This window comes from Bos indicus x Bos taurus, chromosome 20 (genome assembly GCF_003369695.1).
Source record: "Bos indicus x Bos taurus breed Angus x Brahman F1 hybrid chromosome 20, Bos_hybrid_MaternalHap_v2.0, whole genome shotgun sequence".
NCBI lineage: Eukaryota > Metazoa > Chordata > Mammalia > Artiodactyla > Bovidae > Bos > Bos indicus x Bos taurus.
This window is the reverse complement of record NC_040095.1, coordinates 38,865,437-38,893,248: the sequence shown is the minus strand read 5'-3', so window position 1 is coordinate 38,893,248 and position 27,812 is coordinate 38,865,437. Positions and strand designations below refer to the sequence as shown.

Sequence of the window (27,812 nt, the reverse complement as noted above, 5' to 3'; positions counted from 1 at the left end):
TGAAGCAGCTGTGCATAAATCAAACATGACTTTACAATCAAGGGATCAGGATGTGATCTCCCCAGTCCAGCACCCAGTTTTAGCATTTATGGTAGGTTGACCAGAATGGGTTTGTCTCCTGATACGATGCAATATGAAACATATAACATCACCTCTGAAATCTCGCCAAAAATTGTTCAACTGGAATCTAATCAAGTCTTTTAATGTCTGGTTACAGGAAATGTGGGGACAGAGAAACTGGCTAAATGACCTTGACCTTATAAAGAACTAATCAGACAGATGCAGAAGGTGGGACATTCTTTGAGACCAAGCTTGGTCTCAAAGTGGCTTGGTCTCCTTAGCACGTTGAGATTGAAGGGGTACATGAGTCAGCCAGTATGTGATCTTGAAGTGGATTCTGGTTAAGACAAACTAGCTACTGAAATATTTTTGAAGCAGTTGGGGGAATTAAAATATGGACTAGCCATTAAATGATATTAAAGAATTACAAAAGATGCTATTAAGGAATTTCAATTAATTTTCTACATGTGATCATATTATTTTGGCTATGTTTGGAAACATTCCTTCTTTAAAAGAGACATATAATAAAGTCTTTAGGGCTTCACTGGTGGCTTAGTGGTAAAGAGTCTGCCTGCCAATGCAGGAGATGTGGGTTCAATCCCTAGGTTGGGAAGATCTCCTGGAGAAAGAAATGGCAACACACTCCAGTATTCTTGCCTGGAAAATACCATGGACAGAGGAGCCTGGTAGGTTACAGTCCATGGGGTTGCAAAAGAGTCAGACACAACTTAGTGACTAAATAACAACAACAACTAAAATATTTAGGAATAGATTATTATAATGTCTATAATTTATTGTACTATTTCTTTACAATGAAGAATTTAAAAGTAAATAAAAAAGCCATTAACCATGGACTGATTACATTGAGATTTTTTTCCTCCAACTTAGTGCCACTTAAGAACTCTCATAGACATTTCTATCTAAGATATCCTGAGGGGGGTGGGTTGGAAACCTGGCAGAAAAGACTGTTCAGTTGCAAGGATATAGTCCTGGGAGAGCTCTGATGATGAGTCCCCATCCATCCCAGGAGATGCAGGGAGATGGATGGATGTAGGGAGAAAGCCTTTCCACATGTGCGAGGGTTACATCAGTATCAGGAAGAAAACATGGCGGCCTAATAATTAGGAGGCACGACTGGTTCTCAGTTGGGGTCTTCATCTTTGCCAAAGGACACAGTTCCTTCCAAAAGTTTCCAACTGACTCACCTCCCAATCAGTTGCTTTCTCAGGTTTTAATCGAATTTCGTACTGGATAATGAACCAACCAGATTTTACATCAGTCATGGTGGGTGGAGACCATTTTATCCATAGATATGGTTTTCTATCTTCTGGATGTTTTAATTCCAAAGTCAGGTTTGCAGGAGGCTCTGGTTCAACTGCAGATATGAAAGAAACTCCATCTTTAGTCAAATAGAGATGTTTGAATGCAGAATTCTAAGACTTAGAGGCAGATCTCGCTAGCTTTCCCTCCATGTTTAGGGGCCACTTTGTATTGATGTCAGGCACTGATCAGCAGAGTTGGGACTAGGCTGAAGCAAGTGGGTGACATGAGGTGCAACGTTTAAGGTGGCAAAAACAGCCAAGAAGCCCCTGTTGGTGCTCAAAGTCATTAGTCATTCAGGAAATGCAAATCGAAACCACAGTGGCATATCACTTCGTACCCACTAGAATGGCTAGGATTGAAAAAATGAAAATTAACAAGTGTTGGCAAGAATGTTGGAGACTTTGGAACCTTCATGCATAGCTGGTGGGAGTGTACCATGGCGTAGCCACTGTGGAAAAGTCTGACAGGTGCTCAAAAAGTTAAACATGAAATTATCATGTCACCCAGCAATGTCACTCCTAAATACATACCCAGAAAAACTGATAGCAGGTGTTAGAACAAGAACTCATTTATGAATGTTCATAACAGCACTATTCACAAGAGCCAATAGGTGAAACAACCCAAATGTCCATCAACTGATGAATGGACAAACGATATCCTTATAATGGAACATTATTCAGCTAAAAGGAGACAGTCTTGATACAGCTACAACACGGATGAACCTTGAGAACATAATGCTTAGTGAAAGACGCCAGACACGAAGGGCCAAATAGTATATGATTCCAGGTATATGAAGCATTCAGAAGAGACAAATCGACAGAGACATAACGCAGATTAGTAGTTGCTCTGGAGCTGGGGCCATGGAGGGGAATCCAGAAAAACTGCTGAATGGGTAGGAAGCTTTTATTTTGAGTGACGAAAGAGTTCTGGAACTAGACTGTGGGGATTGTTGCATAACATTGTGAATGAACTAATACCACTGAATGGCAGCCTTTAAAATGGTTAAAATATGGAGCCCTATGTTATAGGTATTTTACCACAATAAAATAAAAAATGAAGGAGGCACTTACTCTCCGGTTTCTTCAAGTAAAGGTCTGTGAGTTCCTCCTTAAGAGTGCGGTACCTAGGCCATACTACCCAAAGCAATCTACAGATTTAATGTCATCCCTATCAAATTACCCATGAGACTTTTCACATAAGTAGAACAAATACTCCTAAAATTTATATAGAACTATAAAAGCCCAAAGAACTATAAAATTGCTCAAGCAATTCTGAGGAAAAGGAAAAAAGGTGGAGGCGTGACCCTCCCAGACTTCAGACAATACTACAGAGCTACAGTAATCAAACCAGCATTGTCTTGGCACAAAAACAGACATATGTATCAATGAAACAGAAGAGAGCCCAGAAATAAATCCACACACCCATGATCAAGTAATATTTGACGAGGGAGGGAGGCAAGAATGAACAATGGAGAAAAAACAATTTTTGCAGCAAGTGGTGTTGGAAAAGCTGGACAGCTGCATGTAAATCAATGAAGTTAGAACACTCCCTTGCACCATACACAAAAATAAACTCAAAATGGCTTAAAGACTTAAATATGAGACAGACACCATAAAACTCTTAGAAGAGAACATAGGCAAAACATTCTCTGATGTAAATCATATCAATGTTTTCTTAGGTCAGTCTACATGCATGCATGCTAAGTTGCTTTAGTTGTGTCCAACTCTGTGAGACCCTATGGACTACAGCCCTCCAGGCTTCTCTGTCCATTGAATTCTTCTGGTACGAATACTGGAGTGGGTTGCCATGCCCTCCTTTACGGGATTTTCCTGACCCAGGGATTGAACCCGAGTCTCTTATGTCTAAGCTGCATTGGCAGGAGGGTTCTTTACCACTAGCGTGTACCAAGAAAATAAAAATAAAAGCAAAACTAAACAAATGGGGCCTAATCAAACTTACAAGCTTTTGCACAGCAAAGGGAACCATAAACAAAATGAAAAGACAACCTACAGAATGGGAGAAAATATTTGTAAATGGTGTAACCAACAAGGGCTTAATTTCTATAATATACAAACAACTAATACAACTTAATAAGAAAACACAAAAATAACTAATTGAAAAATGGGCAAAAGAGCTAAATAGACATTTCTCCAAAGAAGACATACAGATGACCAAGAGGCACATGAAAAGATGCTCAACATCACTAACTATTAGAGAAATGCAAATCAAACTACAGTGAGGTATCACCTCACACTAGTCAGAATGGCTGTAATTAAAAAAATCTATAAATAACAAATGCTGGAGAGAGTGTGGAAAAAAAGGGAACCCTCCTACACTGTTGGTGGGAACGTAAGTTGGTGCAAGTCACCATGGAAAACAGCATGGAGGTGCCTCAAAAATTTAAAAACAGAATTGTCATATGATTCAGCAATTCCACTCTGGGCATATATCCAGATAAAACTATAATTCAAAAAGACACATACACTTCTATGTTCATAGCAGCAGTATTCACAATAGCCAAGACATAAAAACAACCTAAATGTCCATTGACAAATGGGTAAAGAAGATGTGATTCTATACATATAAATTTATATACATATATATTATATAAAGATATGAAATTATATAAAATATAAACACAAAATAAATATGTATAAATTTATATAAATACATATATATATATATATATATATAGAGAGAGAGAGAGAGAGAGAGAGAGAGAGAGACAGAGAGAGAGACAAAGAGAGAGAGAGAAGGAAATGGTAAGTCACTCCAGCATTCTTGCCTGGAGAATCCCATGGACAGAGGAGCTGGTGGGTACAGTCCATGGGGTCACAAAGAGTTGGACATGACTGAGCAACTAAGCACAGCACACACACACACACACACACACACACACACACACACACACACACATATTCAATGGAATACTGCTCACCCATTAAAAAGAATGAAATAACGCCATTTGTAGCAACATGAATGGACCTAAAGATAATGCATATATATGGAATTTAAAAAGATGGTAATGACAACCCTGTATGCGAGACAGCAAAAGAGACACAGATGTATAGAACAGTCTTTTGGACTCTGTGGGAGAGGGAGGGGGGGGGATGATTTGGGAGAATGGCATTAAAACATGTATAATATCATATAAGAAATGAATCGCCAGTCCAGTTCGATGCAGGATACATGAAGCTTGGGGCTGGTGCACTGGGATAACCCAGAGGGATGGTATGGGGAGGGAGGTGGGAGGGGGGTTCAGGATGGGGAACACATGTACACCCGTGGTGAATGCATGTTGATGTGTGACAAAACCAATACGATATTGTAAAGTAAAAAATGATAATAATAATAATAATTAAAAAAAGAAAAAAAAAGATTATCATACTAACTGAAGTAAGTTAGAAAGAAAAAGACAAACACCATTTGGTATCACTTGTATGTGGAATCTAAAATATGACGCAGGTGAACTTATCTATGAAACAGAATCATAGACATGAGAACAGACTTGTGGTTGGCAAGGTGAAAGGAGAATGAGGGATGGATGCACTGGGAGTTTGGGGTGAGCAGATGCAAACTCATATTGAATGGATAGGCAGCAAGGTCCTAGCATATAGCACAGGGAACTACATTCAATACCCTGTGACAAACTATAATGGAAAAGAATATTAGAAAACAGTGTGTGTGTGTGTGTGTGTGTGTGTGTATAACGGAATTGCTTTGCTGTACAGCAGAAATGAATACAACACTCTAAATCAACTATACTTGACCAAGATTAATTTAAAAGAGTGACGGGCCTAGGGTGCTGGTCTGCCTTACCCTAATTTCAGTCTTGCTGGCTAGTCACATTTTCTCCATTCATTTCTTACCTCCTCAAATCAATCTCAATTCCAGGTGAGAGAAGAGTGAGTGTAACTCGAGTGGACTTGGCATTATAACCTGTCTAAAAAACGAACTTGAGGAAATTTGCCACTAATCCTAATCCTTGTAGATTACTAGGTAAATACCTAAGAAAGATGGCTTTATATGGATTTACTAAATAAACATCAGTTATCAGTTATTATAAGTTTTAAGCTGAACACAAGACTGAGAAATGCCTCTGATCAAAACATCTTTGTATAAAAGTGCAAGTAAAAAGTTCAAGATGAATCCTTGAAAGCAAACTTTCTCAACCTCAGCATTATGTGTATTTTGGACAAGAAAATTCTTTGTGGTGGGGGCTGTTCTGAACACTGTAGGATGTTAGCATCATCCCTGGGTTCTCCCTCATTAGATATCTTCCCTCTCTGTGTTGCAATAATCAAAAATATTTCCTGCTATTGCCAAAAATCCTGTGGGAGGCAAAAGAGCACCCAGTTGAGAATCATTGCTTTCAAGTGTTTTCAGCAGACTTAAATATTTCTGGGATATGTACCAATATTATGTACTGCAGGTTATCACTTGATGAGGTTCAAGCTTATAGACTTTACTGTGGTTAAACGTAAGTTGTCAATGAACTTCTGTGGCCCCTCACCAATACTGTAACCTGCAGGGTTAATGAGAATTCTAAGAACACTTCTTTAATGTTTTTGAAAAGATCTACTTCTGCTTCACTGACTATGCTAAAGCCTTTGACCATGTGAATTGCAACAAATTGTGGAAAATTCTTAAAGAAATAGGAATACGAGAAAACTTTATCTGCCTCCTGAGAAACCTGTATGCATGTCAAGAAGCAACAGTTAGAACTAGACATGGAACAACAGACTGGTTCCAAATTAGGAAAGGAGTACGTCAAGGCTGTATATTGTCACCCTGCTTATTTAACTTAAATGTAGAGTTCAGTTCAGTTCAGTCACTCAGTTGTGTCTGACTCTTTGCAACCCCATGAACAGCAGCATGCCAGGCCTCCCTGTCCATCACCAATTCCCAGAGTTTACCCAAACTCATGTCCATTGAGTCAGTGATGCCATCCAACCATATCATCCTCTGTCGTCCCCTTCTCCTCCTGCCCTCAATCTTTCCCAGCATCAGGGTCTTTTCAAATGAATACATTATGTGAAATGCTGGGCTGGATCAAGCTTAAGCTGGAATCAAGATTGCTGGGAGAAATATCAATAATCTCAAATATGTAGATGACACTATCCTAATGGCAGAAAGTGAAGAGGAACTACAGAGCCTCTTAATGAAGGTGAAAGAGGAGAGTAAAAAAGCTGGCTTAAAACTCAACATTCAAAAAACAAAGATCAAGGCATCTGGTCCCATCACTTCATGGCAAGTAGATGGGGAACAATGGAAACAGTGAGAGACTTTATTTTCTTGGGCTCCAAAATCACTGCAGATGGTGACTTCAGCCGTGAAATTAAAAGACACTTGCTCCTTGGAAGACAAGCTATGCCAAATTAGACAGCATATTTAAAAGCAGAGGCATTACTTTACCAACAAATGTCCTTACAGTCAAAGCTATGGTTTTTCTTGTAGTCATGTGTGGATGTGAGAAGAAGGCTGAGTGCTGAAGAATTGATGCTTTCGAACTGTGGTTCTGAAGAAGACTCTTGAGATCCCCTTGGATAGTACAGAGATCAGGTCAGTCAATCCTAAGGGAAATCAACCCTTACTATTCCCATGAACAGTGTGACAAGGCAAAAAGACATGACACTGAAAGACAAACTCCCCAGGTTGGCAGGTGCCTAATATGCTACTGGAGAAGAGCAGAGAAATAGCTCCAGAAGGAATGAAGGGGCTGAGCCAAAGTGGAAACAATGACTAGATGTGGATGTGTCTGGTGATGAAAGTAAAGTTTGATGCTGTGAAGAGCAATATTGCATAGGAACCTGGAATGTTAGGTCCATGAATCAAAGTAAATTGGAACTGGTCAAACAGAAGATGGCAAGCGTGAACATCAACATTTTAAGAATCAGTGAACTAAAATGGATTGGAATGGGTGAATTTAACTCAGATGACCATTACATCTACTACTGTGGGTAAGAATCTCTTAGAAGAAATGGAGTAACCCTCATAGTCAACAAAAGAGTCTGAAATGCAGTACTTGGGTGCAATCTCAAAAATGACAGAATGATCTCTGTTTGTTTCTGAGGCAAACCATTCAATATCACAGTAATCCAAGTCTGTGCCCCAAATACTAATGCCAAAGAAGTTGAAGTTGAATGGCTCTATGAAGACCTACAAGAGCTTCCAGAACTAACATCCCCAAAAGATGTCCTTTTCATCATAGGAGCTTGGAATGCAAAAGTAGGAAGTCAAGAAATACCTGGAATAACAGGCAAGTTTGGCCTCGGAGTACAAAATGAAGCAGGGCAAAGGCTAACAGAGTTTTGTCAAGAGGACACACTCATAGCAAACATCCTCTTCCTACAACACAGGAGAAGACTCTACACATGGACATCACCAGATGGTCAACACCAAAATCAGATTGATTATATTCTTTGCAGCTGAAGATGGATGAGCTCTATACAGTCAGCAAAAACAAGACTGGGAGCTGACTGTGGCTCAGATCATGAACTCCTTATTATAAAATTCAGACAAATTGAAGAAAGTGGGGAAAACCACTAGGCCATTCAGGTATGTCCTAAATAAAATCCTTTACAATTTAACAGTGGAAGTGAGAAATAGATTCAAGAATTAGCTCTGATAGACGAAGAGCCTGAAGAACTATGGACAGAGATTTGTAACACTGTACAGGAGGCAGTGATCAAAACCATCCCCAAGAAAAAGAAAGGTAAAAAGGCAAAATGATTGTCTGAGGAGGCCTTACAAATAGTTGAGAAAGAAGAGAAGAGAAGTGAAAGGCAAAGGAGAAAAGGAAAGATATACCCATCTGACCCTGATGCTGGGAAAGACTGAAGGCAGGAGGAGAAGGGGACAACAGAGGATGAGATGGTTGGATGGCATCACGGACTCAACGGACATGAGTTTGAGTAAACTTTGGGAGTTGGTGATGGACAGGGAGGTCTGGCGTGTTGCAGTCCATGGGGTCACAAAGAATCAGACACAACTGAGTGACTGAACTGAACTGAACCCATCTGAATACAGAGTTCCAAAGAATAGCAAGGAGAGATGTGAAAGATCTTAATGACCCAGATAACCATGATGGTGTGAACACTCACCTAGAGCCAGACATCCTGGAATGTGAGGTCAAGTGGGACTTAGGAAGCATCCCTACAAACAAAGTTAGTGGAGGTGATGGAATTCCAGCTGAGCTATTTCAAATCCTAAAAAAATGATACTGTGAAAGTGCTTCACTCAATATGCCAGCAAATTGGGAAAACTCAGCAGAGGCCACAGCACTGGAAAAAGTTTTTCTAGTAGTCATGTGTGGATGTGAGTGCTGGACCATAAAAAGGCTGAGCGCCTAAGAACTGATGCTTTTGAACTGTGGTGTTGGAGAAGATTATTGAGAGTCCCTTGGACTGCAAGGAGATCAAACCAGTCAATTCTAAAGGAAATCAATCCTGACTATTCATTGGGAGGATGATGTTGAAGCTGAAGCTCTAATTCTTTGGCTATGTGATGAGAAGAACTGACTCACTGGAAAAGACTCTAATGCTGGGAAAGATTGAAGGCAGGAGGAGAAGGGGATGACAGAGGATGAGATGGTTAGATGGCATCATGGACTCAATGGAGAAGAGTTTGATCAAGCTGCAGCAGATGGTGAAGGACAGAGAAGCCAGGCAGGCTACAGTTCATGGGGTTGCAAAGAGTTGGACACTACTGAGCAACTGAACAACAACAGATTTATTGGAAGACTGATGCTAAGCTGAATCTCCAATACTGTAGCCACCTGATGTGAAGAGCAGACTAATTGGAAGGCCTTGATGCTGGGAAAGATTGAGGACAGGAGGAGAAGCAGGTAACAGAGAATGAGATGGTTGAATGGCATCACCTACTCAATGGATATAAGTTTGAGCAAACTCTGGGAGATAGTGAAGGGAGATAGTGAAGGAAACCTGGTGTTTTGCAGTTCACGGAGTCACAAAGAGTCAGACATGACTGAGCATGCACGCAAATTTCCTTATAGCAGTTGCCTCAGTACATTACAGAACTTCTCTTGCTCACTGTTTTGACCTCATATATTAAATATTTTAGGGCAGATTATTTGGTGGCAAGGCAATTTTAAAAAGAGCCTGTGAAAAAAACCAAAAATAGAGCTAGTGTATGACTGAGCAATTCCACTACCAGGCATATACCCTGAGAAAACCATAATTCAAAAAGGTACATGTGCCCCAAGTTTCACTGCAGCCAGGACATGGAAGCAACATAAATGTTCATCAACAGATGAATGGATAAAGAGGTTATACATATTTACAATGGGATATTACTCAGCCATGAAAATGAATGCAATTGCATCATTCGTAGTGATGTGGGTGAATCTAGAATCTGTAGAGAAAAGAAAAGCAAATACTGAACATTAATGCAAATATATGGAATCTAGAAAAATGGTGCTGGTGAACCTCTTTTCAGGGCAGGAATAGGGATGCAGACATAGAGAATGGACTTGTGAACACAGTGGGGTAAGGAGAGGGTGGAACAAACTGAGGGAGTTGCACTGATATACACACCACCCTGTGTAAAACAGCCAGTGGGAGAGCTCGGCTCGGTGATGATGCAGAGAGGTGGGGTGGGGTGGGAGGAGGCTCAAGATGCGGGAGATACATGTATAATTATTGCTGATTCACTCTGTAGTACAGCAGAAGCTAGCACACCACTGTAAAGCAATTATACTCCAGTAAAAAATAAGAAAGAGCCTATGAAAATGGAATTATTTGGTGTTTAGCATTTTAAAGGCTTCATGTCTTAAGTCTATTTATATGAATGGAATTAAATTTATTCCTATTTGTAAGTGGTGTTACTTTTTGATTTTCTTAAGCTGAGATTAAATTCTATTTCCACCCCCAGGCTCACTGTAATCACTTGCTGGGTGGGGGGAAGAGATAGTATTGAAATGCATACTAGCTGATGTTAGAAGCTTTTCTAGTTTTTAAGGATCAACCACTGGTAATATGCCAATGGGATGATATATAGCCCAATACTTGAGAGCCTTTTCTGTTGGTGCTAGGTAAGTCAGGAAGACTTTGGTAACCTTGAACCTAATTAGCTACTCCTTAGGCAACCTAATTGGAAGGCTGAATCCAGTCCTGGCCAAGCCATCTCTTGTCCTAAGATTCCCTTTGTCATCGCTACTCAACCAAAAGCCGAAGAATTGATGCCTTTGAACTTTGGTGCTAGAGAAGACTGTTGAGAGTCTCTTGGACTGCCAGGAGATCAAATCAGTCAATCCTAAAGGAAATCAACCCTGAATATTCACTGGAAGGACTGATGCTGAAGCTGAAGCTCCAGTGCTTTGGCCACCTGATGTGAAGAGCCAACTCACTGGAAAAGATCCCAATGTGGGAAAGACTGAGGGCAGGAGCAGAAGCGGGCGACAGATGATGAGATGATTGGATGGCATCACCGACTCAATGGACATGAGTTTGAGCAAACTCCAGGAGATAGTGAAGGACAGGGAAGCCTGGTGTGATACAGTCCATGGGGTCACAAAGAGTCGGACATGACTGAGAGACTCAACAACAACAACCAAACCACAGAGGCCACTGCAGTTATGCCTCATCGCCCTGAAGCTCAGTGTTGATCATGCAAAGCAAGAAGCAGCTCTTAGACAGATTTTTGTTTTAATTCACTCATGAGTTTTCCAAACCTCATGGTTGTGATCTTGCACTTCAGCCTTCTGTTCAAGTAGCACTATTTACTCCCCAAGTAGTTTATTTTGAGAAGAATAGCTCCAGTTGCTGAGGAACATAAGCATATTGAGAACTGAATTTGGGGCAAAGCAGCTGGAGAAATTCCTGTGGGTGGAGAAGCAGATGAGTGTCTTCTAAGAGTTGCTACTCCACGAAGCAGCGTGTTTCAGGGAGAGAAATCTCAGAAAGGAAACCTCAGCTTGCCAAGGGGGAAGGGGACATTGGTTGCAGGGGATGGGCTGGAGAGAAGGACTGACAAGGGAAGCTAAATAGAGCGTTGCTTCTGGGTGCAAGGGAGTGGGAAGAAGGGTCAAGGGAAGGCACAATGATCTTTACTGTCTTACTGTCAGGAATACAAATGGGTTTAAAACACTCAGTTGGTGAGGATATTGCGAATTTTTTCATCTTTCCTTTCGGGGATCTATCCCTAAGACAAGGAGACTCAAACTGAGTTTAACTCTCGGTAGATTCATATCAAATTAACACATTCTTCACCTGTCACGCTTCCCCTTACCTATGTAAGTCACGTCCACATAAAGTGGATCCGAGGAACTGATTCCCATCTGGTTGATGGCGTTTACTGTGATGACGTACATCTTCCATATGGAGGTGTGCTTCTTGCTAAAGTAGCAGGAGTTGGGGCCCCCGGTTTTGTAGTCTGGACATTCATGGATGAGTGTTTCTCTGCAACAAGTAACATATTAGGAGTCAGTAAGAAAGTGGTATGGAGCTTCCTTGCTGGCTCAATGGTAAAGAAGCTGCCTGCAATACAGGAGACATGGGTTTGATCCCTGGGTCAGGAAGATCCCCTGGAAAAGGAAATGGCAACCCACTCCAGTAGTCTTGCCTGGAGAATCCCATGGACAGAGGAGCCTGGAGGGTTATAGTCTGTGGGGTCACAAGAGTCGGATATGACTTAGCAACTAAACTACCACCACCAAGAAGGTGGTATAAAGAGTCTAGTTTTTTTTAAAGTGGTATAAAGAGCCCCACTCCAGTACTCTTGCCTGGAAAATCCCATGGACGGAGGAGCCTGGTAGGCTCCAGTCCATGGGGTTGCTAAGAGTCGGGAACGACTAAGCAACTTCACTTTGACTTTTCACTTTCATGCACTGGAGAAGGAAATGGCAACCCGCTCCAGTGTTCTTGCCTGGAGAATCCCAGGGATGGTGGAGCCTGATGGGCTGCCGTCTGTGGGGTCGCACAGAGTCAGACACGACTGAAGCGACTTAGCAGCAGCAGCAGCAGCAAAGAGCCTAGTATGTCAATATCACTGAATTTGGAGGGACAAGAAAAAACAGAGCTGGAGAAGGGCTCCCCAAGCTTCTCGACCCTGTCCATGTCAGCGAGGGGTGACTCAGGGAAGAAGTGCTGGAGAAGCAGTGGAGGAGTCACGTCAGAGCCCCAGTGACTGTGTTTCTCACCAACCCTTCCTGTCTACAGGTTGTTGTGGACTTTGTGCTATATGCCCCCTGCCAACATACACTTGAGTTTTCCATGGCCAAGGCACCGCCATCCTCAGCAAATTACCATTGGGTCATCTCAGGAGTTTCTCTTGCATCATACAAACCAGGGTGGGGCGGAGGCGGGCATGCCCAAGGCAGCAGTTATTGCACAAATGTGTTGAATTACATGTCACTAAAAAAGCTGAAAGGGGATACAAACTGCAGTATATTTCCAATTACACTCAGGTAGCCACAGAGGAGAGTGACTCTGAAAGGAGGTACTTCAGGTCCCAGAGGCTCCTCAGGCTGCTCACATGTAGACATGGGGGCTCCACGCAAGACTTGTCACACAGGTGAGCAGGCTTGTTTCACCATGCTGCTGCTTTGAGCTCCTGAGGGCTGTGTGTCTGACACCCCTTTGGGTCTCACAGGGGATGTCAGCTTTGTGTACCACTAAGCGCAGTCACTGGGAGGCAGGCCAGCTGTTCCTCCAGTAAATGTTTTCTTCACTGGGAAGGATATACAGCCATCCCTGGATTTCCAGGAGGGTCTCACTGTAACTGTGATGAACTCCTTGCCCAGAGATGGCCCTGTTGAGTTTGCACTGCAATTTTTTAGCTCCCAATACCCAATCTGGGAGATCATGGGTCCATGGATTTCCTAAGGAAAAACCTCATCTTCCTTTCCTTGTAGGGCTTGTTATTTTCTTGCATGTGAAACAAGTTCAAACAGCTAATGTACCAGAGTTGTCAAGGATTACATAGTAATACTCTTAGATTGAAAAAGCAATGATTATTAAAAAAATGACAACTGGCAGAAGCTCGATAGATAAGCATCCAAAATTAACTTTGGAAACACTTATACATGACTTTGGGGTACAACTCAAGCTTACGACAGGCAACGGTAACACGGATGGATTGGTGTCACCTCATTGGTGGTGGAGTTTATGGACACGTGGGAGCTTGGCTGGGACATTAGGAGGAGGATGTGGACCTGGGCATTAGAGTCCCTTCCCCCAGTAGTGGGAGGTTATCAGTGTCCATTCAGGGAAGCATAGAAATTAACGCAGGGTCAGTGGTCCTATGGTCTGGAGGGCAAGGACACCCATGTGGAATTTGCTAGGACAGAAGAGAACATTTTACCCTTCCTTGTGGTAAGTCAGCGTGTAATTGGTAGGAAGTCCTCCATCTGCCCCAGGCTCCCACCAGCAGGTGAATGTTTCCTTTCCAGGAGACCGACATTTAACGAGCTTGGGTTTTTCAGGAGGTGACTGTCCTAGAAAAAGAAGGCACCGGAGTCAATATTAAGGTCCGTTCAACTCTTTGGCCATTCTATTGGTGACAGAAGCAGGTAGATGGGGCCAGGCCAGTGATGAGGTCTCAGGGAAAGTAGGCCTGGGGTGGGAGGTGGGACTCAGAAGTGCCAAGATGTCAGCATCCTGCAGCATTCTTCTGTGGGCTGCCCTGAAGTTGGCAGGATTCAGAGAAAGAGCGCTTTGTGATGGGGTGTGTGTGTATGTGAGTGTGTGTGCGTGTACTGTGAGATGGAGATACCAGCAACCTAGGATCAGTGACTAACTGTAACATTTCACCAATGGTGAGCAGCAAGGGTGCGAGGGGTACACGTGGAGTGAGCAGGATCTGGCCCTTCCAGAATCCCACGGTGTCTGTGGAGCGGATATGTGCCCACAGCACCAGGGTGATCATTTAAAAAGAATTCGCCTTCAGACACAAGCATCCTGTGATCATTTGCTGATCCAATGCTCATTGGACCTCTCCCCTCTGCTCACTGACCCCCATCTTTCTGCCACTCCCACATAATGAACCCAATTCTCTGCTCTTTTGCTCTTTCACTGTGTTACCCGGGCTGCCCCTCTAGCTGCTTCTCCCTCCATCGTCTCCATCCCATCCTTTCCTGCTTCACTCTTCCTTGATTCTGTTCAGCTTTGACCTATGATTCAGTCTCACAGTGTGGCTCCCATCCTACCTGTCTCCACTTCTGAAGCTGGGTTTTCAGTCCCCTTTTTGTATGTACTTTCCCCTCTCTCCCTGGGTCTTTATGTGGTGAGATGGCAAAGGGTTCTTTTGTAATTCTTGGCTCTTTTGGTGGGTAGGAGGCATGGGGGCTCCTAGAGGCAGCTGAGTGGGTAGCTGTTCTCCCAGTTAGGAGCTACCATCTTTATCTAGTCCCAGCTGGAAGCTAGTGGGGCTGAAAGAGGTGATGTGGAAAACCCAATGTGGATGAAGTTTTCGAGTTGCCTAGCCCCTGAAGCTTTTGGTGAGCTGGCACCCTCTTCTGTTCCTTATCTGTCAGGTCCGGGGAGGGAAAGAGTCCCTCTATCCCCAGCCATGTAACCGCAGGTGGTGTTTCATTCAGGAAATCGGGAGCAGAGAGGGGCGCTTCCAGGAGGCGATCCTTGAACCTTGGGGGCTTGTCTGTTTTCTGCCACCCTTGTCCTTCATCCCTCAGGCTGGTTCCTGAGCTAGAACTGCTAGCAAAGCAGCATCAGGACGAACAAGTTCAGAGGAGGACACCGGTGGGAAGGAGGGCACTAGGCAAAACCGGCCAGAAAGAAGAACTGACTGGAATGGGATGATGGGATACAAGGCTGGGCCAAGGTCCCCAGGCTGAGTCAGCTGGAGCCCAGCCAGCTCTTAGATCCCCTGAACACCGTCCACGCCAGCCAGTCTGGGCTTAACTCTGCCCATTTTGGAATGTTGCTTGACCTCTAGGGAATATTTCTTCAGGACAATTTCACAGGGTGAAGTGATTTTTTGTTTGTTTTTTCTTGTGGCTAGGGAGGAGTGTGTGAGGTGGAAGGAAAAGCTTATATTTTAAAAAAACACACAAGTTTACAGCTCAATAATGAGCGTATTTAGAAGCCAATTAAGGCAACTGTTGATTATTTGGGGCTTATTTGAATACTTCAAGTTTCCATATGGATTGTACCAATTTCCACGGTCCTTTTTCTCTTCCTGAAAGCTTCTCTCTCTCACATTTCACTGGTTATTAACAGTACCTCAAGAAAACTCAAGAGAGGAGGGTAAAGCTGTGAAACTGTAATTAGTCAAATGTTTCTTTCACCCACTTTAGAAGAGATGGTTACAATGAATGGACGGTCTCACTTTCCCTGTAAAATGCACACAAACACAGGGACAACCACAGAGGTACTCCCCACCCCCAACATACACATGCTTAAACAGAAGAGCTCATATCAGAAACACACCCACAGATCACAGAGGAACAATATATACAGCTGCATGCTTATAGAAGTAGATACTGGTCCGCACATAGGTACATATGAGAAATATGCACCCACAAATGGGTATGCATATAGGTACACACAGAGAAGCATTTTCAATCAGGTATGTACAGGGAAGCTAATAGATACAGAGATATACACAAGTATTCACACTTACAAATAGACACACTGAAATGTACACACAGGCTCACACATGCTAGTCTAGTTGTAAATTTCATTTCCTGCATAACAGAGTTGGGTATTCCTGTTTTCCACCACGTAACAGCAATCCCCTTAGATCTCTTAACAGATTTTCAAAGATTTTTCTCACGCAACTTTTCATCTGAGGTGGAGGAAACATCATTATCCTCACTTTGAAAGTGTCTAAATCCAGAGAACTAAGTTAACTGTGTTAACTAAGTTAACTGTGCAACCAGAGAACTAAGTTAACTAAGTTAACTAAGTTAACTGTGCAACCAAGGTTGCACAGCCAGTAAGGGACAGAACCTGGACTGAAATTGTGATATATCCCTGGCAGAGTTGTTTCTCTGCACTCCCAGAATGAGGATGGAAGTCAGAGCATGGTGACAGGATGCGGCATTAACTGCATTCAGTCTTTTGCATTAATTTTTGCCTTCATTTTAATCCCTATAATATTGTAAATGATTGAAGAGAAGCAAATGCCATGGACATTTTCATTTCCTGTATCTGTGCTGCAAAAGGGACTGTGATGGATTCTCCCCTCCTCTCGTACAAATACCCCAGGGAGTGAAAAAGAACAAGACAGTCTCTTACTTACCATTCAGAAGGCTGACGTTGAGAAAAAGTAGCAAAATGAAAACCACTCTAGATGCTGCATTTTCCTTCATGTTGGCTCCTTCCTCTTTCCACAGGAAATAAATATATTAGAGGTTCACTGAAAGAGAAGGCACAGGCAACTTTTTGAAATGGCAAAAGTCTGGTGAGGCACATGCACCACTTTATTCTGAGTGTTTGCAACTGATTCTTGCTCCTTGCTGAATATGAATAACAAAACAGGAGGAAAGGAATGTAGGAAAATGTACCAAGGATAGCTTGGCTCAGAAGCATCGCTGTGCATACGCTGGGAAAAATTCCACCACCAGAGGTCATCCGAAGACAACGTTCAAGGTCAGCCGAGCACAAAGGGCTCCTTTGCACACACCCTAAGGAAAAATTGTTCTCTTTGCACCCCACAGTGTGAGTTGCTCAGTCGTATCTGACTCTTTGAAACCCCATGGACTGTAGCTTGCCAGGCTCCTCTGTTCACGGGATTTCTCAGGCAAGAATACTGGAGTGGGTAGCCATTCCCTTCTCCAGGGGATTTTCCTGACCCACGGTTGGAACTTGGTCTCCTGCATTGCAGGTAGATTTTTTACTGTCTGAGCCACCAGTGAAGCCACCCAATAATAGATCACCGGTTTTATGTGATACAGATTGTATGCCCTACAATAGAATTGTTCTGGGAGGGCTCTGATCTACTAGCCAAAAATAAGGCAGGCTGAAAAGTCGATGCTTTCAGTTTAACTCCCTCCTGGCCCCATGGATGCCACCAAGAAAGAGGGGGAAGGCTCTCTTGAAGGTTCTGCTTCGGAAGACTCTGGAAGTGTCCTGGGTCATGGGCAAGGCTGTGAGCCATGTAGTGAACTCTAGTGGACCTCCACGTGATGACTCTTACCCCTTTGGAAAAGCCTCATAAACAAGAAATGACAAATCCCAGTAATAACTCAAAGTCCCTTGCATTTGAAGAATTAAGCAAATTTTGAACCTGCAGGGGTTGAGAGTTTTGAGAAATTTATTATTAATATTATTTTTACCCCTGGAACAATTTTCAAAGCCTCTAAATGTCCTTCTTAGAAGAAAGGATTTTGAAAGACATTTGGAAAAGACTAATTAGCCTTTTTGCACTCCAAACAACACTTGGAAAATAATAGATTTGATGAAGTAAGTATAAACTCTTGGAAGCCCATGACTTATATTTTCCCTTTAAATTTTACTTTTTTTTTTTTTTAAATCGGGGGAAGGGCATGCAGGAGCAAGGCTGCCCATCCAGGGATGTTGGAAAATACTGAATGCTGTTTGATGAGCCTTGAAAAGACCAGGCTTTGCCAACTCCTCCTGGTCGGAGGGTGGATCTCCATCTGCCAGCCAGACACCACCTAACAAACAACTTCTTGAAGTTCTTTCCACCTGCTATCATGCCCCTTGAGACATACTCAGAAATAGAATTCTCAGTGACAATACAGGTTCAGGGTTTTATGTTGGGGATTGGAACTGGAAAATGGAACAGGAAAAAGAAAGCAGCAGAAAGGGTAGAAGTTGAGAAATTATGAAGCAGAGAGACAGCAGAGTGGCCATGCCTGCCCCCAAGGATCTTAAACACTGTTCTCCCTAATCCAGCTTCACAGGGTCCACTGAGACCTGGAAGAGTTCTTTGTCCTGCATATCTGGTGATCTCAGCTTGGCTTGGGGATGGGTGTGCTACCCACTGACTGAAAAAGTTCTAAAATAAACTTGAAACTCTCCTAAATAACATTTTCCAATAAAAGTGCTTTCAGGAAGCATTTTATTCCTACGATATCCTGGAATCTGGTGAGTAGCCATGTGCACTTTCTGCTTTCTTGAAACCCCTGTGTCTGGGAACTGGACGCTCTCATTGTGGTCCCATTACTGTGTTTCAATAATGATTCCCAATTTACTCTGCATCTTACTCTCCAGCAGGGCAAACACAGTGCTGGGGTAAGTAAACCTTCAGAGAGAAAGATAATCCCAACTGCCCACTTCTAAGGGTGCTGTGCTGAATGTTAACCTGATGACCTCCTGTGGTCTCTTCCTGCACTAGGCACATCTCCCACTGTGCACGGACCATTTTTTTATGACTGGTGAACACCAGGCTGGGGATAAATTTTGTCTCATACTAAAAATAGAGTTACCATATGATTCAGCAATCTCTCTCCTTGGCATTTATCTAAGATACATATACCCGAATGTCACTGTAACACTATATTCAATAGACAAGACATGCAAGCAATCTAAGTGTCCATGGACAGATGAATAGATAAAGAAGATCTGGTATATATACACAATGGAATATTACTCAGCCATAAAAATGACTGAAATAATGCCATTTGCAATAACATGGATGGACCTAGAGATTATCATACTAAGTGAAGTAAGTTAGAGAAAGAAAAACAGATAGTATATGATATCATTTACATGTGGAATCAAAAAGCAGATACAAATGAACATATTTACAGAACAGAAATAGGCTCACAGACATAGAAAACAAACTTACGGTTACCGAAGGGGAAAGTGAGTGGGGAAGGGATAAATTAGCAGTTTGGGATAAACAGATATACACTCCTATATATAAAATAAACAACAAGGTCCTATTATACAGTACAGGGAACTATATTCAATATCTTATAATAACCTATAATGGAAGAGAACCCCCCCCCCCAAATATTTGAATGTTTGGATCAGATATTATATTCGGATCTAAAATCTGGATCACTTTGCTGTACACCAGAAACTAACACATTTGTAAACCAACTATACTTCAATGAAAAAGTGTAGGTAACTTAAAACTTTTTTGTTTGAGTTCACTTCCCCATTGCAAGCAGGATCTTGATCAAGATTATTCATTCCAACTTGGGCTGGAACATCCAGAGTGTCCACAGACTGCTTGCTGTGATGGTTATAGTGGTAAATGGCTCCAAATGTTGGCAGTTCAACTAGGAAAAAGTGAACCTCACACCGCCACCAGAGGACAATGATCTTGGCTTCATTCCTCAATAGCTCTCTGAGTCTGACTGTGGTTTAAAAATTCAAGAATGAAAACTGAAAAGCAGGTCTGTAGCAAGTCAGCACCCTCATGCCTTGCCCATGACAAACTGCTTTGGCTTCCTTGCTTCCAAATCCTCAAAGATTCTACTATCTTTATGTTCCACCCATTATCTAATATCCCTTGTCACAGTGCTATGTCCCACTGTGGTAGAACCTCACCCTCCCCCTTCTTCCTCATTCTGTGCATCAATGCTAAGCCTGGAAAACTTCCCTTCTTCACCTTTCCCATTAAGCCAAGTCTCATCTACACAGGGCAAAACTTGAGAAAGCAGTCTGGCAGTTTTTTGTTCCTTAATGTTTATTTATTTGGGTGCATGGGCCTAGTTGCCCTGCAGCACAGGGGATCTTAGTTATCTACCCAGGGATGGAAACTTCATCCTCTGCACTGGAAGGCAGATTCTTAACCACTGGACCAACTGGGAAGTTCCAAGGCTGGCAATTTTTGCCCTGGCCACTTGCTCTTCTAAGAAACAAGACCTACTCTCCCTCATGCAAAATCAGAGCCACAGTCCCATAGCCTGGGCAGATTCCACTGTCCACAGCAGGGAGAGCATGTTGTAGGAGAGAAGGCTGGGGGAGGAGGGTCTCCTGAGAGTTAAAAATAACAGACCTGAGCTTTCACTCTCTACCCTAGGTAGACTCTATCTGCATATTCTAGCTCATCCAGCCCCTGAACCAACCCAAACACCAGAAATCTCAGTGCTACACTTTTGTGGGACTTGTTCCCAAGACCTGGAGTCAGGTGGTTCCGAGGCAAACACAATTCTCACCTTGTCTTGCCTCATTTGTCACTGTTGTTCTGATGTTCTACTCAGATTTTTGGCTGAGCTCCCCTGACTCTAGAAATGGGCCTAGCATGGAGGGCAGGGGTTCGGAGGACCTCTTGCAAGCCTAATTACCACAGACAAGCAGGGCCCCATCCAAGATTTGAATTTCTTGAAGGACTGTCACAAATGTGAAATGCACAAATCACAAGTATTCTGCTCGATGAATTATCACAAGACGGACACGTCTATGTTACAACCGGTCAAGAAACAGATCACTAATAGCATCCTAGAAATTCCCCCAGTGCCTCCTCCCCATCTCTACCCAGCCCTTTCCAAGAACAGCCAGTTTTCTGACTTCTAACACTGAAGATTAGTTCTGCTTACTTTTGGACTTCATAGAAACATAATCATACAACATGCGTATTTTGACTGTGCGTGTCTGGCTTCTTTCATTTCACATTGTTGTATGATTCATCCTTGTTGTTACATGGAGTTTTACTAAAAATTCATTTTTAGTTCACATCATTCATCTTCACATTACACTGGAAGAAAGACCATAGTTTATTTCCTCATTCTACTCCTGATGGATATTTGAGGTTTCCAGTTTTTGATAAACTTTAAATTTTGCTAAGACTTACCAAGATTCTGATGGCAGAGGAGACCCACATACCTTATACCTGCTTTATGTTCCTTCCCAACTTTCTGTTCTCTGCCTTTAATGGTTAGGATACAAGATTTATAATCAAGATGCCATACATCTTAATTATAAATGCAAATTAAGCTTCAAATGCCTGTCTTGTCCTAAAAAAGCAAATCATCTCATTTCTTGCAACAAATTTTAAATACATCCATTCATGGTCTGAAATGTTAGGAACTGTGTTTGTTGCTTCCTTTGGGGTCTGCTGGGTCAGGTCCTTTACACTCTGGGTCTCCTTACCTGCCTGCAGCTCTACCTGTTTGATGGCCTGAGGCTAACAGAACATGGTAAGAACCCCACAGTACTTTTTGATTTCTAGAAATCTGGCTTTTGTTTCTAATACAGAATGCCAACATTTAGTTTGGAAAACAGAGGAGATAATCTGCTCAGGGTTGGGGGAGCAAGCAGCAGGAGGGATTGATTAGCTATTTCACACCAGGCTCAAGATTAGGGCCATTATACAAGCTCTGTTGTTGCTGCTGTTGTTGCTAAGTTGTATCCGACTCTTTGCAATCCCATGGATTGACAGCAGTACACCAGGCTACCCTGTCCTTCACTATCTCCCAGACTTTGTTCCAATTCATATCCATTGAGTCAGTGATGCTATCTAACCATCTCATCCTCTGTTGCCCCCTTCTCCTCCTGCCTTCAATCTTTCCCAGCATCAGGGTTTTTTCCAATGAGTCATCTCTTTGCATCAGGCAGCCAAAATATTGGAGCTTCAGCTTCAAAAACAGTCCTTCTAATGAATATACAGGGTTGATTTTCTTTAGGATTGACAGGTTTGATCTCCTTGCTGTCCAAGGGACTCTCAAGAGTCTTCTCCAGTCCTACAACTTGAAAGCATCAATTTTTTGGTGCTAAGACCATGCCAAAGCCTTTGACTGTATAGATCACAATAAACTGTGGAAAAACCTGAAAGAGATGGGAATACCAGAGCACCTGACCTGCCTCTTGAGAAACCTATATGCAGGTCAGGAAGCAACAGTTAGAAATGGACATGGAACAACAGACTGGTTCCAAATAGGAAAAGAGTATGTCAAGGCTGTATATTATCACCCTGCTTATTTAACTTATATGCGAGTACATCATGAGAAACGCTGGGCTGGAAGAAGCACAAGCTGGAATCAAGATTGCTGGGAGAAATATCAATAACCTCAGATATGCAGATGACACCACCCTGATAAAAGCCTCTTGAGGAAAGTGAAAGAAGAGAGTGAAAAAGTTGGCTTAAAGCTCAACATTCAGAAAACGAAGATCATGGCATCCGGTCCCACCACTCCATGGGAAATAGATGGGGAAACAGTGAAAACAGTGTCAGACTTTATTTTTTTGGGCTCCAAAATCACTGCAGATGGTGACTGCAGCCATGAAATTAAAAGACGCTTACTCCTTGGAAGGAAAGTTATGACCAACCTAGATAGCATATTCAAAAGCAGAGACATTACTTTGCCAACAAAGGTCCATCTAGTCAAGGCTATGGTTTTTCCAGTGGTCAGGTATGGATGTGAGAGTTGGACTGTGAAGAAAGCTGAGCACCAAAGAATTGATGCTTTTGAATGATCGTGTTGGAGAAGACTCTTGCGAGTCCCTTGGACTGCAAGGAGATCCAATCAGTCCATCCTAAAGGAGATCAGTCCTGGGTGTTCATTGAAAGGACTGATGATAAAGCTGAAACTCCAATACTTTGTCCACCTCATGCGAAGAGTTGACTCATTGGAAAAGACCCTGATGCTGGGAGGGATTGGGGGCAGGAGGAAAAGGGGACAACAGAGGATGAGATGGCTGGATGGCATCACCAACTCAATGGACATGATTTTGAGTAGACTCTGGGAATTGGTGATGGACAGGGAGGCCTGGTGTGCTGCGATTCATGGGGTCGCAAAGAGTCGGACACGACTGAGTGACTGAACTGAACTGAAGCCTTTTTTATGGTCCAACTCTCACATCCATACATGACTACTGGAAAAACCATAGCTTTGGCTATATGGACCTTCATCAGCAAAGTGATGTCTTTGCTTTTTAATATGTCGTCTAGGTTCCTCATAGTTTTCCTTCCAAGGAGCAAGTATCTTTTAATTTCATGGGTGCAGTCACTGTCAGCAGTAATTTTGGAACTAAAGAAAGTAAAATGTGTCCAAATCAATAGTCAATATCTGTAGAATAAGTGAATCACTTATTATTATGAAGCCTTAAAATTGGAAAAGCAGAACAAGAATCTAAGATAGAGGAGGAAATTCTGCAGACAGAGGAACTGGTTCTGTGGTAGTACTAACAAACTCTGGACTTGGAGTGAATTTAGTGTCCTGTCATTGACAGGGGAACCTGAAGAGGTTTTCAGGATCACATAGCAGCTTCTCTTAAATGCAGGCATTGAGTGTTAGAGATGCAGTCCTGGCCCAAGGGTGTGAGGATATGAAGGTTCCAGGTCTTCCTGGGTTCAATGCAAACGTGTGCCAACAGCAACAAAGTTTATCAGTCCATAGCCCAGAAATCAGAGTTACACATTAGTCTGTGAACTTTCCAAGCCAGACTCTTGCTCATATGTCACCCATTATTGTTATTATTTTTTAATCTCTGCAGTGATCAAGTTTCCATTTTATTGCTTCTCAAACAGGTGGCCATCTCATCCCTTGTCCTGAGATACCCTTTGGTGGGGAACATCTGGCACCTTCAATAAGGGAATCACTTCTATATAAAATGACCATCCCAGTTGAACTCAGCAGTTTAGTCCGAATATCATAGCAGTGTAGACATTACTAGAAACAGTAGAGAAACTAGTAAAAAATGGCCACCTCTGATTCCAGCCACCCTCTCCCTCCTCTCTTGTGAATCTCAGAACATCTTGAAGACTCTGTCTGTAAAGAGACATCTAAGCAGAGGGGATGTGTGGGGCATGGCCATGGCCATGTGCTGAAAGAGGTAGTCAATGGACAGACATTGCAACTGTGCCAACTGGAGCCAAGTTAAGGGTTGGAATCACATCTGGGGACTCACATAGAAAGACCTTCTGGCCCTTAACCTGATCTGGTCAATGGCCACAGGGTGATGCACATGCCTTTGCACAGCAGTCACTTTAATAAAACAGAATACTGAATGCTTCCCCATGGCTGGAGGCATGGCTTCCAAATCCAATTAAGCCAACACCACTCACTGGCCCCAACCTCCCAGTAGGATCTTTGATCTGAGAGAGGCTTGTTTTCATTTAGCCTCCTTGGCTTGAAGGCAAGAACATGAACTGCGTGAGTTTCAATTCTCCCCAGTCAGTGCAGTCTTCAGACAGATAGTGGAAAATGCCCTTTGGCCTGACTTTCAGAGGAACTAGTTCCCCACAAGATCATCAACTAACAATAAAAAAAATCCACAAATTATACATTATGTTTTACAGTTTACAGAGCTGTTCCACAGATTTCAGTGGTTTTCAATCCAGGACTCACATTAGAACCATATAGGGAGCCATTAGATCCACATTAGAACCATGAAGCCATTTATGGATGTGAGAGTTGGACCATAAAGAAGACTGAGTGCCGAAGAATTGATGCTTTCAAACTGTGGTGCTGCAGAAGACTCTTGAGAGTCCCTTGGACTGCAAGGGGGTCAAACCCGTCAATCCTAAAGGAAATCAACCTTGAATACTCATTGGAAGGACTGATGCTGAAGCTGAAGCTCTGATACTTTGGCTACCTGATGCAAAGAGCTGACTCATTGGAAAAGACCCTGATGCTGGGAGAGACTGAGGGCAGAAGGAGAAGCAGACAACAGAGGATGAGATGGTTGGATGGCATCATTGACTCAATGGACGTGAGTTTGAGCAAACTCCAGCAGATGGTGAAGGATAGGGAAGCCTGGTGTGCTGCAGTCCATGAAGTCACAGAGTTGGACATGACTTAGCAACTGAACAACAAAGGGAGCTTATTAAAAGGACCAACTTCTACATCTTGTGCCAAGAAATTCTGATCCATTCAGAATTGGATCCATAAGCACGCGGACATTTTAACAAAGCCCTCCAGATGATTTTAATATAAAGTCAGGGCCAGGAACCACTAATGCTACCTAACACATATTATGCCTCTGCTGGGAGGCTCCCCTGGATGGGAGAGGAAACCAACTCTCAGAGAGGCTCTGCTCACCATTGCATAGCGCAGGCAGCACAGCAGAAGTGGGAACCCAGTCTGTAGACTGGGAGTCCTGCCTCAAATTAACAGCCTCAAAGACAAAATGACAAAACATTTACATGGTGATCTATAGATTTTAAAGCACTTTCACCTCACAGTCTTCGTTTCTTCTTAGAATAATCCTGTGCAGTGGGCAGGAAAGCTATTATTGTTCCCATCACTACTTCACTGCTCTCAAGTTAAAGGTGAGGAAACAGAAGCTCATGGGGGTAAGTGGTTTAAACCACCAACCTTATCTTAAAAGCCCCCAGTGTGCTCAGAACTGCATGGTGATAAAATTGACAAACCCTCATGTAGGATGCACTACATGCCAGGCACTGAGGTGTAAGTACTATGAATACATCCATTTCACAGATGAGGACCTGGGGTGCAGAGAGGCTCCATGAGTTGTCTAAGGTCATGCAGCCAGCAAGCAGTGGATGGAGGGAAAGGAACTCTGAAGTTGGGCTCCACGATCTGCGGTTGTTAAGCTTTTCACTTCTGATGGCTGCAAAGGAGCAGTGGACCCTACCTTCAAGAGGCTCCAGTGCACAGAACCCAACCGGCCATGGCTTGGTGGATAGGTCAGAGAACTTTGGGACCACAGGTTCTGAGCCATCTAAGGTATCTCTCTTTCTAGTAAATGGTTCTTTCAGCAACTCCCCCTTCCCAAACCCTGCTCTGATTCAGGGTGCTGCTGGAATCTAGGGCTGGTCCTTCAAGAGCAGTGGATGTTCTTTGGCACTGCTTCCAGAGTCTCTCCTGGGAACCACTGCTCATCCCAGGTATAATGGGTCGACATTTTTGGAGGGTGAGACCTAGGAAGTGGTACTTTTGTAAATTAAAAACTTGTATTGGAATACAATTGTGTAGCAGGCTTCCTAGATGGCACGAGTGGTAAAGAACCTGCCTGCCAAGGCAGAAGAAGTAAGAGATATGGGTTCGATTCCTGAGTTGGGAAGATTCTCTACAGAAGGGCACAGGAACCCACTCTAGTATTCTTGCCTGGAGAATCCCAAGGTCAGAGGAGCCTGGCAGGTTGCAGTCCATGGGGTCACAGAGTTGGAAATGACTGAAGTGACTTAGCAAGGCATGACATAATTGTGCAGCATTAGCTAAAACCTCTATCAAGTCACAAACCAATCATTTCTTTCCTGTGATGGGAACAATTAAAATCTAGTCTCTTAGGAACTCTGAACTTTATAATACATGGTTGTCTATAATCATTATTCGGTGCACGTGATCTTCAGGGATTATTTATCTGATTGCCAGTTGGTACCAGAACTGGCATTTAAACAAACATTTAGATGATTCTTACGAAGCCTCAGTTCTAGCATAAAGGACTAGGGAAGGCAGATACTGGTTAGGAGATAGGATTGCATCTTCCTCCATCCTCTGGGCCCGGAAAGGGCACTTTCCTAAAAGGACTGCATTGAACTGGGTGTTTCTTATGAGAAGGGCTATGAGGTCTAAGGGACTATCCCTCAGGGGTGGAGGTTCACACCAGGGAGCAACTGTTACATTTTCAGGAATGCTGTAAGCCAGTGGGCTTCAGGTTGGTAGCTTGAAATCAGTCAGAGCAGCCATTGTATAAATTCCCACACTTATATGATGGGAATTGGCAAAATCAGAATTTTTTTTCTTCTTCTTTTTACCTTCTCTTGGGAGAACACTTGTTAAGCATTGAAGCAGCACACCCCTAACTCCACCTCCCCAGGCTCAGAGTCCCCACAGGTAAGAGGAGGGCTTAAAAGTGAGTGAAATTGCTCAGTCATGTCCGACTCTTTGTGACTCCATGGACTGTCTCCTACCAGGCTCCTCAGGCGACAGTCCATGGAGATTTTCAGTCAAGAGGACTGGAGTGGGTTGCCATTTCCTTCTCCAGGGGATCTTCCTGACCCAGGGATCAAATCTGGGTGTCCCACATTGCACACAGACGCTTTACCATCTCAGCCACAGGGAAGCGTCAAAACTTTCAGGCCAGCTTAATGCAGGTTTGCAGACACCTTTTTGTATGGGGGAGACGTCATGGATCCCAGCTCCCTTCCTTCTTCTCTTTCCTCTCATCTGCCTTCCTGTCTGTGCTGACTGAACCCTGCTCTCCTCAGAACCTGGTCAGACTGCCCTCATTGCTGCCTCTGACAGTTGAGGCTGTGAGGTTATTATTTTCCTACTTCCTGTTGACGTCTACAATCTAAGGTTAGCAAGACCTCCAGTTGCTTAACAGGTTAGCTTTCTTATTATGGTACAGAAACCAAAATCAAATCAAACAAAAAACCAACCATACAAAAAACCCCAGTAACCATAACCTAAGAACTCAGCTCACGCTGACCCTTGTTTTTGTGCCTCCCATGGTCGCCTGGGGTTCTCTGATAGAACCTTTTCAGCCTGGGTCTATTCACTCAGCCTGGAGCATGCCCTGACCTGCCCGGCCACCTTGCCCACGGCTCTCCACAGCGGGGAGCCACTTGAGCTCTACCAGGAAGTTCTTGGGTGAATGTCCATCCGTGAGAGAAGCCCAGGGAAG

At 43.2% G+C, this 27,812-nt stretch overlaps 1 protein-coding gene across 4 annotated transcripts in view; it reads right to left on the bottom strand.

Moving 5' to 3' along the window:
* Positions 1 to 27,812, bottom strand: part of PRLR (prolactin receptor) — a 193,854-nt gene that overhangs the window by 14,394 nt on the left and 151,648 nt on the right. For all 4 annotated transcript variants that reach the window (XM_027519925.1, XM_027519927.1, XM_027519928.1 and 1 more), the window contains 4 exons: positions 16,603 to 16,719; positions 13,705 to 13,837; positions 11,632 to 11,801; positions 1,266 to 1,435 (listed from right to left, as the gene is read on the bottom strand). In XM_027519925.1, coding sequence (XP_027375726.1) covers positions 1,266 to 1,435; positions 11,632 to 11,801; positions 13,705 to 13,837; positions 16,603 to 16,672 — 543 coding nt within the window. In that variant the 5' untranslated portion in view covers positions 16,673 to 16,719. The remainder of the gene's footprint in view (positions 1 to 1,265; positions 1,436 to 11,631; positions 11,802 to 13,704; positions 13,838 to 16,602; positions 16,720 to 27,812) is intronic.